The 20767-nt window shown below is 39.8% G+C and overlaps 1 protein-coding gene across 1 annotated transcript in view; it reads left to right on the top strand.

The window, feature by feature from the left end:
• The first annotated feature begins 251 nt into the window (after window positions 1–251).
• mbtps1 (membrane-bound transcription factor peptidase, site 1) overlaps window positions 252–20767 on the top strand; it is a 38089-nt gene continuing 17573 nt past the window's right edge. Inside the window, exons 1-3 of the mRNA XM_061917450.1 lie at window positions 252–410; window positions 15948–16487; window positions 17324–17587. Coding sequence (XP_061773434.1) covers window positions 16262–16487; window positions 17324–17587 — 490 coding nt within the window. The 5' untranslated portion in view covers window positions 252–410; window positions 15948–16261. The remainder of the gene's footprint in view (window positions 411–15947; window positions 16488–17323; window positions 17588–20767) is intronic.

The raw sequence follows: 20767 nt of genomic DNA, 5'->3' as shown, positions 1-20767 counted from the left end.
AATATTCAACATGGCTGCTGCTCGGGTTCTTTGGGTTGCCAAACGTAACGAAGTCAGCCAGTATACGATACGCACGCTCCATACTGTAGTGAATGTACCGAATATCCTCGAGTAAAAAAATGCACGATAAAATTCGATGAATATTTTATTAAAAATAAAAAAGACGATATATCCACTTGTGTGGTATTGTTTGGAAGATACAAGTCGTACGAAACGGAATGCGTTTTAGGAGTACTATATACACAAACCTGGCAACCAATCGTAACCAGACGTCAGTGGACTGCGGCTGGAGGTAGTCACTTTGCTAACTCGCTTTTGTTCGAGGTTAGCAGTAGAAGGACTCGAGACGTTAACTGTCACAACAAGAAGCCTAATAAAATAACAGCTGACGCACAAGAAAGAGTTACTTGGTGAGTAACATCTCACACATTTCATAAAAACAACGTTTGCTAAACACAATAATACAAGGCTAGCTAACATATGCTATACATGTGATTTGGCTGCTGCTATCCAACATCAGTGTTCAAAACACACACTGACCAATAATACTTGTCCTTGTGATTCAATATTGTGTCGATTACCTCCAAATACTATTATTCGGTTTCGATGCAACAATTGACAACCGGTAATTATATTTTACGCGGCCAGAATCATCCACGGATAGTATTGTTTACATCGATTAAGCCAGTGTTACTTTTTGTCGTCTGCTTTTGTTTGCGACTTACTAGCAAACATTCAACTGCACCCGAACTGCTCATCAAATAATGGCATTTAAATGCAACACTTTTTTCAATGCAAAATATACATCGTCTGTGATGGTTCCATCCATCCATCACAGGGGTCGGCAACCCGCGGCTCCGGAGCCGCATGCGGCTCTTTGGCAACTCTGATGTGGTTCAGCTGCATAATCGCCGACCCCCCGGACTGTTACGGGGGAATTCCGGATTTCGGTGCCTCTCCCGGACATCACCCGGGGTCAGCGTTCTTCGATTTTCACTCGGACTACAACATTGAGGGTGTGCCGTAATGGCTTTACTTTTAACGTCCTCTACAACATGTCATCGCGCCCGCCTTTACGCAATGTTATCTGCGTGCCAACCGGACGCATGCTTTTCGCTGCTTCTATCGTCAAATGTACGAGATTGCAAGTCATACTGGGTGATACAGGTTAGATAGACAGACAACATTCACACTCACATTCACACACTAGGGCCAATTTAGTGTTGCCAATCAACCTATCCCCAGGTGCATGGCTTTGGAGGTGGGAAGAAGCCGGAGTACCCGGAGGGAACCCACGCAGTCACGGGGAGGACATGCAAACTCCACACAGAAAGATCCCGAGCCCGGGATTGAACCCTGACTACTCAGGACCTTCGTATTGTGAGGCAGACGCACTAACCCAGGGGTGTCAAACATACAGCCCGCGGGCCGGATCAGGCCCACGAACAGGTTTTATCCGGCCCGCGAGATGTGTTGGATCCATTGTGGATTGATCTTTCACAGTATCATGTTAGACCCACTCGACATCCATTGCTTTCCTCCTCTCCAAGGTTCTCACAGTCATCATTGTCACCGACGTCCCACTGGGTCATTATTGTCACCGATGTCCCACTGGGTGTGAGTTTTCCTTGCCCTTATGTGGGCCTACCGAGGATGTCGTGGTGGTTTGTGCAGCCCTTTGAGACACTAGTGATTTAGGGCTATATAAGTAAACATTGATTGATTGATTGATTGAGGTTGCTGAGTATAATATTGAGCCGAAATTTTGTAATGAAAGAAACTGCTGTACTAAATGTGTCCACTAGATGTCGCATTAGCAATTCTTTGAATCTTTGTCGATCAGGGGTCAGCAACCCGTGGCTCCGGAGCCGCATGCGGCTCTTTGGCAACTCTGATGTGGCTCAGCTGCATAATCGCCGACCCCCCGGACTGTTACGGGGGAATTCCGGATTTCGGTGCCTCTCCCGGACATCACCCGGGGTCAGCGTTCTCCGATTTTCACTCGGACTACAACATTGAGGGTGTGCCGTAATGGCTTTACTTTTAACGTCCTCTACAACATGTCATCGCGCCCGCCTTTACGCAATGTTATCTGCGTGCCAACCGGACGCATGCTTTTCGCTGCTTCTATTGTCACATGTACGAGATTGCAAGTCATACTGGGTGATACAGGTTACACTGAATGTTGTGATATAAACAACTTTAACACTCTTACTAATATACACCACACTGTGAACCCACACCAAACAAGAATGACAAACACATTTCGGGAGAACCTCCTCACAGTAACACAACATAAACGCAACACAATAAATACCCAGAATCCTTTGCATCCATGACTATTCCTCACCCCGCGCTCCCAGCCCAGCCCACCTCAACCGACGCACGGAGGGGGCGGGGTTTGGTGCTAGCAAGGTGTATAATATAGTCAGGAAAAGTCATGGATGAAAAGGATTCTGGGTATTTGTTGTGTTGCGTTTATGTTGTGTTACTGTGAGGATGTTCTCCCAAAATGTGTTGGTCATTTTTGTTTGGTATGGGTTCACAGTGTTGCGCATATTAGTAAGAGTGTTAAAGTTGTTTATATCACAACCTTCAGTGTAACCTGTATCACCCAGTATGCCTTACAATCTCGTACATGTACCTGCGGAAGCCACATATAACATTTTGCTGGACTGGCAACTAATATGTATATGTTGTAGAAGGCGTCAAAGGCAATGGCTTCATTGCACGCCTTTATTATTGTTATCTGGGTGACCACCAGCAGATGTTTGCGAGAATTGTTGCGGCTCCCATTGTCTTCTTTATTTCGTGAAACTGGTCAAAATTGCTCTTTGAGTGGTAAAGGTTGCCGACCCCTGATCCATCATTTTCTACCGCTTGTCCATTTTGGGGTCGCGGGGGTTTGCTGGAGCCTATCTCAGCTGCATTAGGGCGGAAGGCGGTGTACACCCTGGACAAGTCGCCACCTCATGGCAGGTGTGTGATAGTTAGCCACCTCAAATCAGCTTGCATTACATCCATCCATCCATTTTTCTTGTCCCTTTTGTATTACATGCACATCAATAAACATTATGTGATTGCTATTTGTATCAATATAAAAACAATTTGCCCAAATATTGTCAGTAGTGTTCTGACTAGCTTGGGAGTCACTCATGTTCCTAAATAGTAGTTTGGCTCTAGTTTAAAGGTCTACTGAAATGAGATTTTCTTATTTAAACGGGGAGAGCAGGTCCATTCTATGTGTCATACTTGATCATTTCGCGATATTGCCAAATTTTTGCTGAATGGATTTAGTAGAGAACATCGACAATAAAGTTCGCAACTTTTGGTGCTGATAAAAAAGCCTTGCCTTTACCGGAAGTCGCAGACTATGACGTCACAAGGGTGAGGGCTCCTCACGTCCTCACATTGTTTATAATGGGAGCCTCCAGCAGCAGGAGCTATTCGGACCGAGAAAACGACAATTTCCCCATTAATTTGAGTGAGGATGAAAGATTCGTGGATGATGATATTGATAGCGAAGGACTAGAATTTTTTTTAAATAAAAATAAAGTTAAAAAAAAAAAGGCGATTGCATTGGGACGGATTAAGATGTTTTTAGACACATTTAAATGGATGATTCTGGGAAATCCCTTATCTTTCTATTGTGTTGCTAGTGTTTTAGTGAGATTAAATAGTAAGTGATAGTTGGAAGGGTGTGTCCACGGGTGTCTTGAGGCCAATGTCTGAGGGAAGTCACTGCAGATACAAGGACGGCGCAAACTTCACAGATCTGCGGTAAGAGACGACTTTTTAACACAATTTTCTCACCGAAACCTGCCGGTTGAAAAGTGGTCGGGAACCATGTTTGCTTGACCGCTCTGATCCATAGTAAAGCTTCACCTCTGGGAATTTTAAACAAGGAATCACCGTGTGTTTGTGTGGCTAAAAGCTAAAGCTTCCCAACTCCATCTTTCTACTTTGACTTCTCCATTATTAATTGAACAAATTGCAAAAGATTCAGCAACACAGATGTCCAGAATATTGTTTAATTGCGCGATGAAATCAGACGACATTTAGCCGCAAATGGTGCTGCGCTAATATGTCCTCTACAGTCCGTGACGTCACGTGTACACGTCATCATTCCGCGACGTTTTCAACAAGAAACTCCGCGGAAAATTTCAAATTGCTATTTAGTAAACTAAAAACGGTCATATTGGCATGTGTTGCAATGTTAATATTTCATCATTGATATATAAACTCTCAGACTGAGTGGTCGGTAGTAGTGGGTTTCAGTAGGCCTTTAATGCAGCCTTTGTGGCTTGCTTGTTGACACAAGTTGTCCCCAGTCCTAGCTTTTTACAGCCCTGCCCTGAACAGTTTCCTTATTTTTTTTTTCTTAACTAGTAGCGGTTTTGTTGACTCGGTATAAAACCTGCCTACCTCTTGTTTGACTTGACTATCCAGTTATTATATGGCCTACATCCTTATTGAGGCAGATGTTGATTTGCAGGTTTTATTTCTTGCATAATAAAGATTACGTATTGTGACGACCGTGCACAAGCATTTAAACGTTAAAATTATTTGACAGAAATTACTTTCATCCTAGGGCTGGAATTTTATGGCAAATATAGTAATCATGATTTTTTTTTATTGATATTGAAATTACAATTAATACAATTTCTATTCATTATTTTGAAATCATGACTGAACTTTAAAGGCCTACTGAAACCCACTACTACCCACCACGCAGTTGTTTTTATATCAATGATGAAATATTAACATTGCAACACATGCCAATACGGCCTTTTTAGTTTACTAAATTGCAATTTTAAATTTCCCGGGAGTATCGTCTTGAAAACGTTGTGTAATGATGACGTGTACGCAAGGCGTCACGGGTTTTTAGGAAGTATGAGTGCTGCACACACACACAGCTAAAAGTCGTCTGCTTTAACCGCATAATTACACAGTATTTTGATATCTGTGTTGCTGAATATTTTGCAATTTCTTTAATTAATATTGGAGAAATCAAAGTAGAAAGATGGAGTTGGGAAGCTTTAGCCTTTAGCCCCACAAACACACGGTGATTCCTTGTTTAAAATTCCTGGAGGTGAAACTTTACTATGGATCAGAGCGGTCAAGCCAACATGAATCACGACGGAATGTCAACTAGCAGGTTTCTGTGAGAAAATTGTGGTTAAAAAGTCGCTTCTTACCGGAGAAAAGCTGAGCTTGTGCCGTCCATAGCTGCAGTCGACTCCCCTGAGACATTGGCGTCAAGACACCCGTGGACGTACACCCTTCCGACTATCAGGTACTATTTAACTCACTAAAACACTAGCAACACAATAGAAAGATAAGGGATTTCCCAAAATTATCCTAATAAATTTGTCTAAAAACATTGGAATCCATCCCAATGCAATCGCGTTTTTTTTTTAACTTGTTTTTTTTTTTTTTTTTTCCCAGTCTGCCGCTATCAATATCCTCAAACACAAATCTTTCATCCTCGCTCAAATTAATGGGGAAATTGTCGTTTTCTCGGTCCGAATAGCACTTTTTGTTGGAGGCTCCCATTAAAATCAACGTGAATATGTGAGGAGCCCTCAACATGTGACGTCATCATCTGCTACTTTTGGTAGAGGCAGGGCTTTTTTCTTAGCACCGAAAGTTGCAAACTTTATTGTGGATGTTCTCTACTAAATCCTTTCAGCAAAAATATGGCAATATCACGAAATAGTCAAGTATGACACATAGAATGGACCTGCTATCCCCGTTTAAATAAGAAAATCTCATTTCAGTGGGCCTTTAAATTTGATTTTAAATAACTACTTTATAGAAGTTAGTAATGGATAACCAAAAGTAAAAAGAAAAATCGTACCAACTAGTGTTGTCCCGACACCAATATTTTGGTACCGGTACCAAAATGATTTTGATACTTTTCGGTACTTTTCTAAATAAAGGGGACCACAAAAAATGTCACTATTGTCTTTATTTTAACAAAAAATCTTACTGTACATTAAACACATTTCTTATTGCACATTTGTTAATTTACTTATTCATTTACTGTTAATATCTTCTTACTTACGGCGTGGCAAACTTGGTTGAGTGGCCGTTCCAGTAATCTGAGGGTTACTAGTTTAATCCCCACCTCCTACCATCCTAGTCACGTCCGTTGTGTCCTTGGGCAAGACACTTCACCCTTGCTCCTGATGGGTCCTGGTGAGGGCCTTGCATGGCAGCTCCCGCCACCAGTGTGTGAATGTGTGTGTGAATGTGGAAGTAGTGTCAAAGCGCTTTGAGTACCTTAAAGGTAGAAAAGTGCTATACAAGTACAACCCATTTACCATTTCTTTCTTTTTTAACATGTTCTATCTACACTTCTGTTAAAATTTAAAAATCACTTGTTCTTCTGTTGTTTGATACTTTACATTAGTGTTGGAGGATACCACAAATTTGGGTATCAAGTAGTTATAGGATCAAACATTGGTCATATTCAAAGTCCTCATGTGTCCAGGGACATATTTCCTGAGTTTATAAACATAATATAAATTTAACAAAACGAAAAAAGATTTTGTGATAATGAAAAATATCAATTTAATCATAGTAGTATCGGTTAAATACGCTCCTGTATGTTGGTATCATTGCAGTGGATGTTAGGTGTAGACCACCAATGGCTTTTGTTTATATTGTAGCGTCCCAGAAGAGTTGGTGCTGCAGAGAATTCTGGGAATTTGTTCTGTAGTGTTTATGTTGTGGTGCAAATATTATCCCAAAATGTGTTTATCATTGTTGTTTAGTTTGATTTCATTATATAGCACAGATTTATGACAGTATTGAGTTTTTCATATGGCCACCCATAGTGTGACATTTTTATGGCTGTTGACTAAATATGGACTTCATTCACTTGTGTGTGGTGTGTTCAAAGTCACGATAGTAGATTTTAAATGATCGGACATCGTGATATCTTGACTTGACTTAGCCGAATATAGATTGTATCTAACATATCCACTTCTATAACTAAGGCGTGCTGGGGTATGTAGTGAGGCGTGAGTAGTTATCACGCGTTCTACCGGGATGATGCTTGAAATAATTGTGTTGTATATGTCGCCATGGGGACAAGGATTAGTGATTTAGAAGTAGTTGCAAGACTGCAAATATATATTAGCCGCTAGCTAGTAAGCCATGTCTTAAAGCACCTCTTCCTGAGGGCTTTTGCGCGGCCGCGAACATGCTCATCTGCATCACACGACACGACGTGACGACGACTGGTGGGGCTTCCGGTACTTATTAGAGGCGGTATAGTACCAATTATGACTCATTAGTATCACGGTACTATACTAATACCAGTATACTGAACAACCCTGGTACTAACACTAAAATTTAAATTACAATAGTGATCAGTTTTTCCGTTTACATTTTTTAAATTTCGTTGTGTACCTTTTACACTTATTTTATCACTATAGTGTGTTCTTTTTGTGTCATTAAGTTTGATAAAATGTCAGTTGATTAAATGCAAAAATCCTCACATTTGTTGGTGAAATACATATTTTGACAGTTTTGACCAGTATTTTAAGTCAAAGCGTAATAATTGTGATAATGTATGCTTGTGTAAAGTACTTTTTGAAACCTTTATTTTGTTAGCACACTCAGACTGGATGTTGCGCAAAGATCTGTTATAATGAAGGAGGGGGAAGTGTGCTGTTATTCCGAGCTTGACTTGAAGGGACAACTTGAGGTTGTTTATAAAAAAAAAGAAAAGAAAAAAAAAAGAAGACAAAACCTCTCAAGTTGTGACCGCTGTCCTGTTTGTACATTGATCTTCCATCGATGATGTCGTTCAAAACAACACAAGCAGATGAGATGTGTTGGAGATGTATGGATGGTTCTTGCTATTTTTAGCATTGTAGTTTAATCGCTGTTTCAAGCGGCTGTTTTGACGTTGTTCAGTTCAAGAAGGGGTGGTTGAATGTTTCAGGGATGAATGAGTAGTACTGGACACATTATTTTCCCAAACAAATGTACTTTCCCCTCACACTGACAGCATTTCAGGCAAATTTTAGTCAAGTTTTGCGCAAATTCTGTGTTTAACGGGGGAGTCTGTTTTATTGGGCCATTCTGTAATTTTTAACTGCAGTTACGTGAACGCGGAAATCATACGGCCTAATTCTGTTTTGTTAGTGATGGCATTTTAGCACTTTGTCAAATAAAAGTAGCAACCATGGGGAGACCCAAACTTCTAGTCTTTTTTTTTTTCACTCATTTGCCCACTCATCAGTTTGACCTTCACAAGCTCAATAATAACCATGCACGTTGTACGGCGCATTAATAGTTATTATTTACGATTATGACATTTTTAAGATTGTGAGAAGCCAAAATTGAAATTGTGATTAAAATTCCATCAATTCCAGCCCTATTTCATCCACACAAATGTTTATTGCTTTTTTGACAAGTGTGTACAACGAAAACTAGTTATTTACACATCATCATGCTTTTTTCTGTAGATTATTGGCGTGTACAACATTTCTAATTGATTTAAGAATGTCTCTCACATGACTGTACAAATGGTTGCCAAAGCTCACAAGGATTCTTATGTCAAAAATTATGTATCGATACACATCTTTCAAGAATCTGAGAGGAATGATTATGTTACTGATTTTATAGCCCTAATGCAAATATGATTGTTGGAATAAAGGAAATTGTTTCAGGGAGTAATTGTATATTTAGTAAAAAAAAAAAAAACAGAAGACATGACTTAAATGATTGTAACTATAGTAGACCGGAGAAACCTCTGATATGTGACAATTTTTTTTTTGTTCCAAGATAAGCTTCGATGTAAATACTCATGTATTTATGTAAATACTATTATATACTGATTATTTACTAAACATTGACCAATGTTTAGTGTGAGTGGTATTTTGATACTATTCCTGTTATCGAAGGTTATCAACCTAATCTGACAAGTTCCTGTATATAGTTGAGGCGTGAAACAAGAAAACATACTGGTGTTGAGTTGATAAAGTATCTTCTATCATCACATCTCTGTCAACATAAACAAGAAGAAAGTGAGGAGGTGGTTGTGCTAAAAGTTTATACACTACATTACTTAGAAGGTTTACTGTTGTAGATGGTAACCAGAACAGGGCCGGAACTACGAGTAAATATGAAATTTAGACCCGAGGTCGGCAATCTTCAGCTCTTTAGCACCGAGCTTTTCAATAATGTATGAAATATGGAAAAAGTTGGGGGGGAAATGTATTTTTTGTTTTATTATGGTTTCTGTTGAAAGGCAACCATGACAAAAACCTCCCTAATTGTTAGAAAGTCCACTGTTTATATTAAACATGCTTCACAGATGAGAGTTTTTGGTGAGCGCAGTTTTATCTTTACTAATTTTAGGCGGTCCTTGAACTCACTGTAGTTTGTTTAAATATACAATTCTTTCCGACGCTGCCATAGAAAGACATGTTTGATGCCACTCCTTCTTTGTCTCATTTTGTCCACCAAACTTTTTATGCTGTGTGTGAATGCACAAATGTGAGCTTTGTTGATGTTATTGACTTGTTGGAGTGCTAATCCGACATATATTTGGTCACTGCAACGTTGAGATCTAATCGATGCTAACATGCTATTTAGGCTAGCTGTATGTACATACAGTATTTCATCATTATGCCACATATGTAGGTATATTTGAGTTCATTTTAATTTAATTTATGTTCTCTGTGTATTTAATTTATATTTGCATTATCTGTATGTGATATTGGCTGCTTTTCTGATACTTGTTTGTGTGCCATGTTGTTATAGACCACAGCAAACATTATTCAACTTGCACAGATTGCATTAAATACATGAGAAGAAGACAGTTTGCCATTTCCTTTAACTTGGACTTGGATCTATACTTTTGGCCATCTAAGCCAGTAATTTCCAGGAGTTGTCTCACCTATTGAGAAGCCTCCATTTTACTCACGTGTAAAAAATATGTAGTAAAATGTGTACAATAAATATTAAATTTCTGTCAACAAATATTTGTGTCAGCCTGCAAAAAATAGGCATTTTGATAGTAGGATAACATAGCTAATACTGACACATCATGTGTTGCCCTCAATATAAAACTTATATAGGCTTTTAATATTTTGCGGCTCCAGGCAGATCATTTGTGTTTTCTTTTTGATCCAATATGGCTCTTTTAACATTTTGGGTTGCTGATTACTGCATTAGACCTATGAAGGGGAGAAGATAAGACTGAATTTGTGTCAGCAATTAGGGTGCACATGTTAAATGTATACCAACACAACTGGCCCAAAATGTAATACATACATGTGACAATTGAGTGTTTGGTTATACATCCAAAGTTTACATTTCAAAAGCAACACTAAGAAGACTTTCATTCCCCTTGTGATATGTTTTATTATTTGCGATGTGAATACAGCCATTCGGGACATAGAACGTTTTGTTTGAAATCTATTGGAATAGTATTTGATGTCAATATACTGTAAATAATGATAAGAGCATCACTAGCAGAATCACAATTGATTTTGAACATAGAACATATCATGTACATAAATATGTAATAAGTATGTGTTAAATATGTGCTAAGTTGGATACATCACAGAACACTTATTTACTGTTCATTGTACAGATTTATATTACACTCTTACTTAAACTGGCATTCAAATTGTTGTCATTGTTGCATATAATGCTGCATTATTACATGCTTTAATCTCGAACAGTCATTTTCATTCAGGGCCACATTGCAGTTATGATTGCCCTCAGCGGGCCTCTTACAATTGTCAATTTACTGTATAAATACAAAAACTTATCACCTCATGATTACTGCCTCATATTAGTACACAATTACACTTTTTCAATTTTTTTAAATGTCATCCACATTATTCGCATCCAAATTCTGTTTGTGTCTTGCAAGCCATAATCGCCGCCTTTCTTTCTAGACAATCGCTCTGTCCGCACTGTTTTTTACACATTTGTGCAGAAACAGTAGTCGTACTGTAGATGTTTTTATCTGTTTGCTCAATTCTGACCACAAAACCAGAGCTAAAGTTAACTATTTAGCTTTAGCAGAGTTGCTAACAGTGCCTTCCACTGACGATATATTGTTGGACTTTATCATTGCTGACATTCTGGTTGTTGTTCTTACATGAAAGAAATCATTTGATATGAAGCATACTGCACCTTTTATAAGAGAAGAGTCCTGTGACAAATGTGAAAAATGGCTGTTATGTTTGCTAATATTTTTTTTTAAATTAGTTTAACATAGTACTCCGGCTTCCTCCCACCTCCAAAGACATGCACCTGGGGATAGGTTGATTGGCAACACAAAATTGTCCCTAGTGTGTCAATGTTGTCTGTCTATCTGTGTTGGCCCTGCAATGAGATGGCGACTTATCCAGGGTGTAAAACGCCTTCTGCCCAAATGTAGCTGAGATAGGCTACAGCACCCCCTGTGACCCCAAAAGGGACAGGTGGTAGAAGATGGATGGATAGATAGTCTTCTGGTGTATTTAGTTAGTTTAACCATTTTGTTTTCCATTGTGAAAGAGCAGTAAATGAATTCATATACCTACAATTCATTTTGGTCCTCTGTACTTTTTTGTCCATATAGATGTAAAATGGTCTTGAAATATATTAAATGTGGTCTTAAAAAGTCTTAAATTCAACTTGTTAAAACCTGTAGAGACCCTGATCTTGACAGAGAATAAACAAAATGTTGTTTATTTTGCAGAGCTAAAAAGAATGTGTATATTTGGCGGGAAAAACAACAGTGCTGGGTAAGAAAACATCCTTAGTCAGTAGAGAGCTGGTTTCCATGTGCTGAATTTGGCCAGTTTGTGTTGTGTATGGGGCCTTTGTGTCCTAATGGGTTTGTTTAACTATGTACGACGTTGTGTCATTTTGGGTGTGTACTTGTGTTTCTACTGGCAGGGTTGTCCCCGCCTCAGTCCAGGTAGCAAAACCTGTAATGTTACACAGCCTCTTCCCAGCCATTGACACCACAGCTATTTCATACAAATGAAAAACAAGAACAAAAAGACAGACACAATATTAAATATACATTTATACATGTTTTTTTAAGATACAATAATAATATTTTGACATTTATATTTTGCCACTTTAGACCAAGGCTGCCCTTTGTCACAGAATTTCTAGGCGCAGTCAAGGCGTTGAAGGGAACTGGTTTGGTGGCTGCAGGATTAGGTCTCTGCTTTTTGCAGATGATGTGGTTCTGATGGCTTCATCTGGCCGGGATCTTCAGCTCTCACAGGATCGGTTCGCAGCCGAGTGTGAAGCGACCGGAATGAGAATCAGCAACTCCAAGTTCGAGTCCATGGTTCTCTCCCGGAAAAGGGTGGAGTGCCATCTCCGGGTTGGGGAGGAGACCCTGCCCCAAGTGGAGGAGTTCAAGTACCTAGTAGTCTTGTTCACGAGTGGGGGAAGAGTGGATCGTGAGATCGACAAGCGGACCGGTGCGGCGTCTTCAGTAATGCGGATGCTGTATCCATCCGTTGTGGTGAAGAAGGAGCTGAGCCGGAAGGCAAAGCTTTCAATTTACCGATCGATCTACGTTCTCATCCTCACCTATGGTCATGAGCTTTGGGTCATGACCGAAAGGATAAGATCACGGGTACAAGCGGCCGAAATGAGTTTCCTCCGCCGTGTGGCGGGGCTCTCCCTTAGAGATAGGGTGAGAAGCTCTGCCATCCGAGAGGAGCTCGAAGTAAAGCCGCTGCTCCTCCACACCGAGAGGAGCCAGATGAGGTGGCTCGGGCATCTGGTCAGGATGCCACCCGAACGCCTCCCTAGGGAGGTGTTTAGGGCACGTCCAACCGGTAGGAGGCCACGGGGAAGACAAAGGACACGTTGGGAAGACTATGTATCCCGGCTGGCCTGGGAACGCCTCGGGATCCCCCGGGAAGAGCTAGACGAAGTGGCTGGGGAGAGGGAAGTCTGGGCTTCCCTGCTTAGGCTGCTGCCCCCCCCGACCCGACCTCAGATAAGCGGAAGAAGGTGGATGGCACTTTAGACCAAAGTTAGATATGATGCATGATCTCAAAGGCCAACATATTTGCTATTAGGGATGTAATAATTTGAAAATGTCATATGGTTATTGTCACTAACATTTTTACGGTTATTATCATTGCAATATTGTTGAATGTGCTCAGAAGGTACTTATATACACACTGAAATCTTTTGACAGCATTTAAAAAATATATATTAAAATAGACACACTATTAAAAAACCCACTATTTTGCATGTTTGCGTTTTTTATGCGTCACTGTAGGGATGTAATGATATGGACATTTCACATCACGGCTATTGTGACCAAAACCATCATGGTTATCTTTATCACAGTATTGTTAAATGTGCTTAAAAAGTACTCATACACACACAATAAAATATTTGCATTAACTTGATGTGCTTGGTTGAAGAACATTAATAGTAGTGGTATTGATAAAAATAGTACTCACTTCTCTTATCTGGACTCATTAAACACATAAAACCCAAGTAAAGCAACATGAAAACATCATTCTCCGAATCCTGCCTTACAGTTATAGTGTGCTGTTTTCGTGATTATCCAGGGTGTTGAACTTGGGTTGGATCATTTCTGAGAGTCCATTAGTCTAGCCTGGTTTGACAACACGATGTCCACTGGGTTTATACGGATAAACACAAACGTCACACAATAAAACAAAGTGGTCATAGCTTTCGAGATTCTTATAATTTAAATTCTTTCAATGTGTAAAATGGGGTGGGTTGAAAAATCACAGAGTTCAGAAAGTCCAGGTGTGAGACATCGGGGAAGATGTCGTGGTTTCTACTATACTCCACTGAGACTTGGGGATCTTGTACAGATCCTTGCATCTATTTACAACTGTTTGCTCTTTTTAACGACACGGGGACTTTTTATCTAATGACTGACAGGATTTATCCACAGTTTAACAGCCGGTGTAATGTTATTTTCCACTGAATAGGTTGGAAATATTACATGTCCCGGCGAGCGCTGTTATAAATGATGACGCTCGCCCTTTAAAGTGTATTCTGGCAACGCACTTCCGGGAAAAATCAGAACCCCTCTATACTTTTGGCCACTCTAAAGCCAGTAATTTTCGAGGAGTCATCTCACACCTCTAAGAAAATCTTCATTTTACAAAAAAATAATACTTTCTTAATAGAAGAAACATTCCTGCCTTCCTTTTTAAAAGCTATATTTTAAAAAATGTTAATATATTTTATAGTTAAGTGTGTAATTATGTTTCTTCTTCCATGTTAATTTGCAAAATTTTCTTTTGAAGTTGCTTCGCTTCCGGTTTATGTGAGTTCACTTCCTCTAATTGACCCCTCCGTCCTGTATTTTTTTGTGTATAGATCAATCATTCTGTCTATATGAGTTTATATAGGGGCAGCACGGTGCAAGATGGGTTAGTGCGTCTGCCTCACAATACGAAGGTCCTGAGTAGTCTGGGGTTCAATCCCAGGCTCAGGATCTTTCTGTGTGGAGTTTGCATGTCCTCCCTCCGTGGGTTCCCTCCGGGTACTCCGGCTTCCTCCCACTTCCAAAGACATGCACCTGGGGATAGGTTGATTGGCAACACTAAATTGGCCCTAGTGTGTGAATGTGAGTGTGAATGTTGTCCGTCTATCTGTGTTGGCCCTGCGATGAGGTGGTGACTTGTCCAGGGTGTACGCCGCCTTCCACCCGATTGTAGCTGAGATAGGCACCAGCGACCCCAGAGGGAATAAGCGGTAGAAAATGGATGGGATGGAAGTTTATATAGGGGTGTCATTTCCTAAGGGGAATATTTTTTTTATGTATCTTGTAATAATTCTCCCCTTTCTGTTGAAAAAATTGTGAATAATCCACTTGACACTCCTGTGGGGAAACTTTGCTTTGATCAGAAAAATAACAGAAATCCAAATATTTTTCCAAAATGATTGTGTGTCTGTCTCCTATGTAATTGCACTCTGGAATAATGTTGTAAATCAATCCCCACCTAGTACCAACCTCGTCACATCCATTGTGTCCTGATCAAGACACTTCACCCTTGCTCCTGATGGATGCTGGTTAGCGCCTTGCATGGCAGCTCCCTCCATCAGTGTGTGAATGTGTGTGTGAATGGGTGAATGTGGAAGTATTGTCAAAGCGCTTTGAGTACCTTGAAGGTAGAAAAGCGCTATACAAGTAAAACCCATTTACCATTTAAATGACATCTGCTGGGTCAAAACATGGTCTCCTCCTAACAGGTATTTACTTACCAACAAAATCAAAGAGATATCTTTTCAAATCATTCATCGTTATTACCCTGTCACGACTGTGATGGTTAGATACAAGAAGGACATTGATGTTACCTGCATCCAGAGACTGTTTACCACCTGTTTTGGACTTGTGAAAGCACTTGATCACTATGGCAGGGCATCTGTCACTTCATCCTGGATAATATTCATGACAAATTTGTCATGAAGTGATGTGCTATTTGGATTTACACTTTATGAAAAAACATTTGAATATGAATTTTACCTTTGCAACCTCATTATACTATTGGCTAAGTTTTATATTCATAAATGTAAGTTTTCAATGTCCACCTGTTTTCGTACCTTTGAAAAAGAATTAGAACTTTACGTTTAAACACTCTCTACCTCCAACAACCAAAAAAGTGTGAAAACGATGAATCTATGTTCCAAACTTTAATTAATTACTGAACTTGTGTGAACCTTTGGCTTTGCACTTTGCTATATATATATATATATATATATATATATATATATATATATACACAATTATTGAATTTTAGAATGTTTTAAACTTAAAATGGTAATGCTATAACCCCTGGTAGTTTTACCGTAGTTATCAGTGCCGTTTATTGTAACATCTCTGCTTCACTGATAGTTTTAATCTTAGTCTTTTTCTTTGTACCAGTACTTTTACTAAAGTTCTCATTGTCATTTCTTTCCAGATTTTGGGAATTAAAATATTTAACACAGATTGACACCACCTGGTCCTCCATCGCTGTTCCTTGCTGGAAAGATTTTCTTCACTTTTCTCAACATGGCAGCTATGTTTCTACTCTGGCCTTGTCACTGAACTTCATCTTGGACTACCACCATGGAGAGAAAACGCAAGAAGAAATTATTTTAGCTCCTCAGAACATTTTCAGTATGGACTCACTTTTGGAGCTGCAGACCTGAGATGTTGATTTCCCTGATACAGGTTTTAGCCTCTCAGTTGCCATCTGAAAGCAATCTGGCTGCCTGAGTTTATCTAGCCTATATGGAGCACAAGATGTGTGCAGTTTCACTACGCAAAATGCTCCTACCGTCTGTGTGGGTCTCCATACTTATGGGGCTGCTTGCAGGGTTCCTGCCTTTTGTAGGGATGGAGCCATTGCCAGAGAGTAAATCTGGTTCTTATCACACCTCAAGCTTTGAGTCGCCCAGCTTTAATTACTCCCAGCTCACTCTCAAACTGGGGTTCTCATCCAAGGTGGTAGAACATGGTAAGTAATGTCAAACCTATAGCCATTTTAAATATCTGGGGAAAAATCCTGATGGGTATTTGTGATGTTTAATTTTCTGTTTCCCTCTTGAAACGTTATTTACTTTCTGCATTTTATTTTTAAGCAGAATGTACCATTCAGTGTTTAAGTCAAGGGATATCACTGAGTAACTTTACACAGTATGTTTTATAAGATATGGTATTCTTAATACTGTTTATAGTACTATAATATATGTATTTGAAATAACTAAATAATAAGGTATTACCTATCGATCGGCCACCAATCGATATTGGCCGATTTACGTTAAAAGGATGTGATTGCCATTGCCGACTAATGCCTTTTATTGCCAATCATAAACGCTGATTCCCTCTGGCTGACACTGTATCTTTAGTCTCCCGCTTGACAAGCAGCTAGAAACTAATTGTGTCTTCATACACAGTATGAAGCCTCGCCTCCAGCTAATAATAATCACTTCCATTACAGCAAATAAACTACAATTATGTGCATTTTAGCTATCATTTTCAAGTACATTTTTACTGGAGGACAAGGCTGAACATACGTATTACACTCAGTGGAAGAGAATAAAGAATTAGTTTGAATGTTGTGTTGATATTGTTAAACTGTCTATAGCACATTGAAACATTTGCAGGTAATACGTGCGATTGGTGTTGGCGAAACTCAATCATGGATAATCAGAATCTGCAGCACAAAACCCTGATCAGAACATCCCTACTAAATAAACCTTAATTTGTGTCACTTTATGTTGAAGGACTGCAATGCATACTGTATAAACTGCACCTATGTCATAAAACAATATTCCCCTCTTTTCTCTTCAGAGTACATAGTGGCATTCATTGGGTATTTCTCAGCCAAAGCCCGCAGCCTGTACATAAGCAGTGCCCTACGAAACGCAAACGATGGCGCATTGGAGTGGCATATTGTTCCCAGGGAAAACCCAGCTTCTGACTTCCCCAGTGACTTTGAGCTGGTCCACATCAGACAAGCTTCATCCAGCAATCTGCTGACGTTAGAGGACCACCCCTACATCAAGAGAGTCACTCCACAACACAAAGTGTTCCGTTCCCTAAAATACATTCCTAGTAAGTTATACATATTGTTTTGTATGTTGGGGGATGGGAAGTGGGGCCGAGAATGTCTGTTTGCTCTTCCACTGTGGGAGAAGGTGAGTTTGTCTGGGGGGGTTTTCCTGAACAGCAGGCTCAGCCTTGTGCCTGACACAGTATAAAATACTTTTGTGTCTGCCCCCCATTCTTTATATATTTGTTGTATGCATTGAAATGATTCTGTGATAATGTAGTGTCATAGGATTTCTAGTATTAGTTTACAAGTTGCAGTAAACTGCAGTGATTTTGGCATCTTAAGTCTTATTTTAACATCTGAAAAGGGAATGTATATGGATGTACTTCACTTTCATTAGTTTGGGGGCAGCAGTAGCTCAGTCTATAAGACTTAGGACTTCAGAACCTTTGTGGATGCAACATAGTGGCTTCTATCGTAATTTAGTTTTCATTTTGCATTCTTGTCTCCCCATGTTCCTCATTGACCTGTGATTTTTTTTTTTCAGCAACCCTCATGCGACAATCTAACATAGTTTATTTCTTCATGCATTCCCTGGCCAGTAGTGATTGCGCGTGTCCCAAATATTGACCCGAAAGTTGACGTCGCAATGGAATACTTTTCATATTACTACAAACCCCGTTTCCATATGAGTTAGGAAATACTGTTAGATGTAAATATAAACGGAATACAATGATTTGCAAATCATTTTCAACCCATATTCAGTTGAATATGCTACAAACACAACATATTTGATGTTCAAACTGATAAACATTTTTTTTTTTTGCAAATAGTCATTAACTTTAGAATTTGATGCCAGCAACTCGTGACAAAGAAGTTGGGAAATGTGGCAATAAATACTGATATGGTTGAGAAATGGGGCTTCACGGTGGCAGAGGGGTTAATGTGTCTGCCTCACAATACGAAGGTCCGGAGTAGTCCTGGGTTCAATCCCGAGCTCGGGATCTTTCTGTGTGGAGTTTGCATGTTCTCCCCGTGACTGCGTGGGTTCTCTCCGGGTGCTCCGGCTTCCTCCCACTTCCAAAGACATGCACCTGGGGATAGGTTGATTGGCAACACTAAATGGTCCCTAGTGTGTGAATGTGAGTGTGAATGTTGTCTGTCTACCTGTGTTGGCCCTGCGATGAGGCGGCGACTCGTCCAGGGTGTACCCTGCCTTCCGCCCGATTGTAGCTGAGATAGGCACCAGTGCCCCCCGCGACCCCAAAGGGAATACCGGTAAGCGGTAGAAAATGGATGGATGGATGGTTGACAAATGCTAATCAAACACTTATTTGGAACATCCCACAGGTGTGCAGGCTAATTGGGAACAGGTGGGTGCAATGATTGGGTATAAAAGCAGCTTCCATGAAATGCTAAGTAATTCACAAACAAGGATGGGCGAGGGTCACCAATTTGTAAGCAAATTGTCGAACAGTTTTAGAAAAACATTTCTCAACGAGCAATTGCAAGGAATAGAGGGATTTTACCATCTACGGTCCGTAAAATCATCCAAAGGTTCAGAGAATCTGGAGAAATCACTGCACGTAAGCCATGATATTACGCACCTTTGATCCCTCAGGCGGTACTGCATCAAAAACCGACATCCGTGTCTAAAGGATATCACCACATGGGCTCAGGAACACTTCATAAAACCACTGTCAGTAACTACAGTTGGTTGCTACATCTGTAAGTGCAAGTTAAAACTCTGCTATGCAAAGAAAAACCCATTTATCAACAACGAGTCTGACGAGTCCACATTTCAAATTATATTTGGAAACTGTGGACGTGGTGTCCTCCGGAACAAAGAGGAAAATAACCATCCGGAAAGTTCAAAAGCCAGCATCTGTGATGGTATGGGGGTGTATTAGTGCTGAAGGCATGGGTAACTTACAAATCTGGGAAGGCACCATTAATGCTGAATGGTTCGTACAGGTTTTGGAGCAACATATGTTGTCATCCAAGCAACGTTATCATGGACGCCCCTTTTTATTTCAGCAAGACAATGCCAAGCCGAGTGTTACAACAGCGTGGTTTCGTAGTAAAAGAGTGTGGGCACTTTCCTGGCCCACCTGCAGTCCAGACATGTCTCCCATCGAAAATGTGTGGCGCATTATGAAGCGTTGAATACGACAGCGGACTGTTGAACGATTGAAGCTCTACATAAAACAAGAATGAGAAAGAATTCCACTTTCAAAGCTTCAACAATTATTTTCCTCAGTTTCCAAACGTTTATTGAATGTTGTTAAAAGAAAAGGTGATGTAACACAGTGGTGAACATGTCCTTTCCCAACAACTTTGGCACGTGTTGCAGCCATGAAATTCTAAATTAATCATTATTTGCAAAAATAAATAAAGTTTGAGTTTGAACATCAAATATCTTGTTTTTGTAGTGCATTCAATTGAATATGGGTTGAAAAGGATTTGCAAATCATTGTATTCAGTTTATATTTAAATCTAACACAATTTCCCAACTCATATGGAAACGGGGTTTGTATAAAAGGCTATTCTTTAAATAGACAAACGTTCAATGGTTGGATTCGGAGGAGTCTGATTTGACTATCAACCTTGGAGTCGAATTGTTTGATATTGAACCCCCCTGTTCCCTCCGTGGTAGGAAGGCAAGTTAAGTTACCCATTCCTACTACCCTCGGGCAGACGCTACAGGGTGCTAAAAGCGAGCACCAATAGACTAAAAAACAGCTTTTACCCAAGAGCCATAGTAGCATTAAACAGGCACTGAGTGAGCACAATATGTCCATCATGTCCTCATGTGTAATGTTTAAATTTTTTTTCTATTTTTTCGGACTATAATGTGCAATAATGTTGTATGTATGTGTGTGTATATATATTCATATGCATGCATATATGCATCTGTGTGGATATATATACATATACATAGATACAACTCTCATCTCTATCTTTTTTCTACTATTTATATTACCATATTGTATATGCACCTTAGGAGATCTGCTCCAATTTCGTTGTTCTTTGAACCTGTTCATTGCAATAATGACAATAAAACTCTATTATATTCTATGCTATTCTAAGTACCTGCTGACGGCTGCCTCACAGGTGTGTCGGGAAGCTAGATCGATTGCGTTCACGTGTCTTCTTTAAATATTAGTAAAATATTATTGTGTGCACACAAACACTTTTAGAAGTAAAAAATAATTCATATCTGCTTTCAACTTCGACTGTCA

The sequence above is a fragment of the Nerophis ophidion genome, linkage group LG12, assembly GCF_033978795.1.
Source record: "Nerophis ophidion isolate RoL-2023_Sa linkage group LG12, RoL_Noph_v1.0, whole genome shotgun sequence".
NCBI classification, from domain to species: Eukaryota; Metazoa; Chordata; class Actinopteri; order Syngnathiformes; family Syngnathidae; genus Nerophis; species Nerophis ophidion.
Note: the sequence above shows the minus strand (reverse complement) of the source record. Positions and strands in the feature narration are given on the sequence as shown.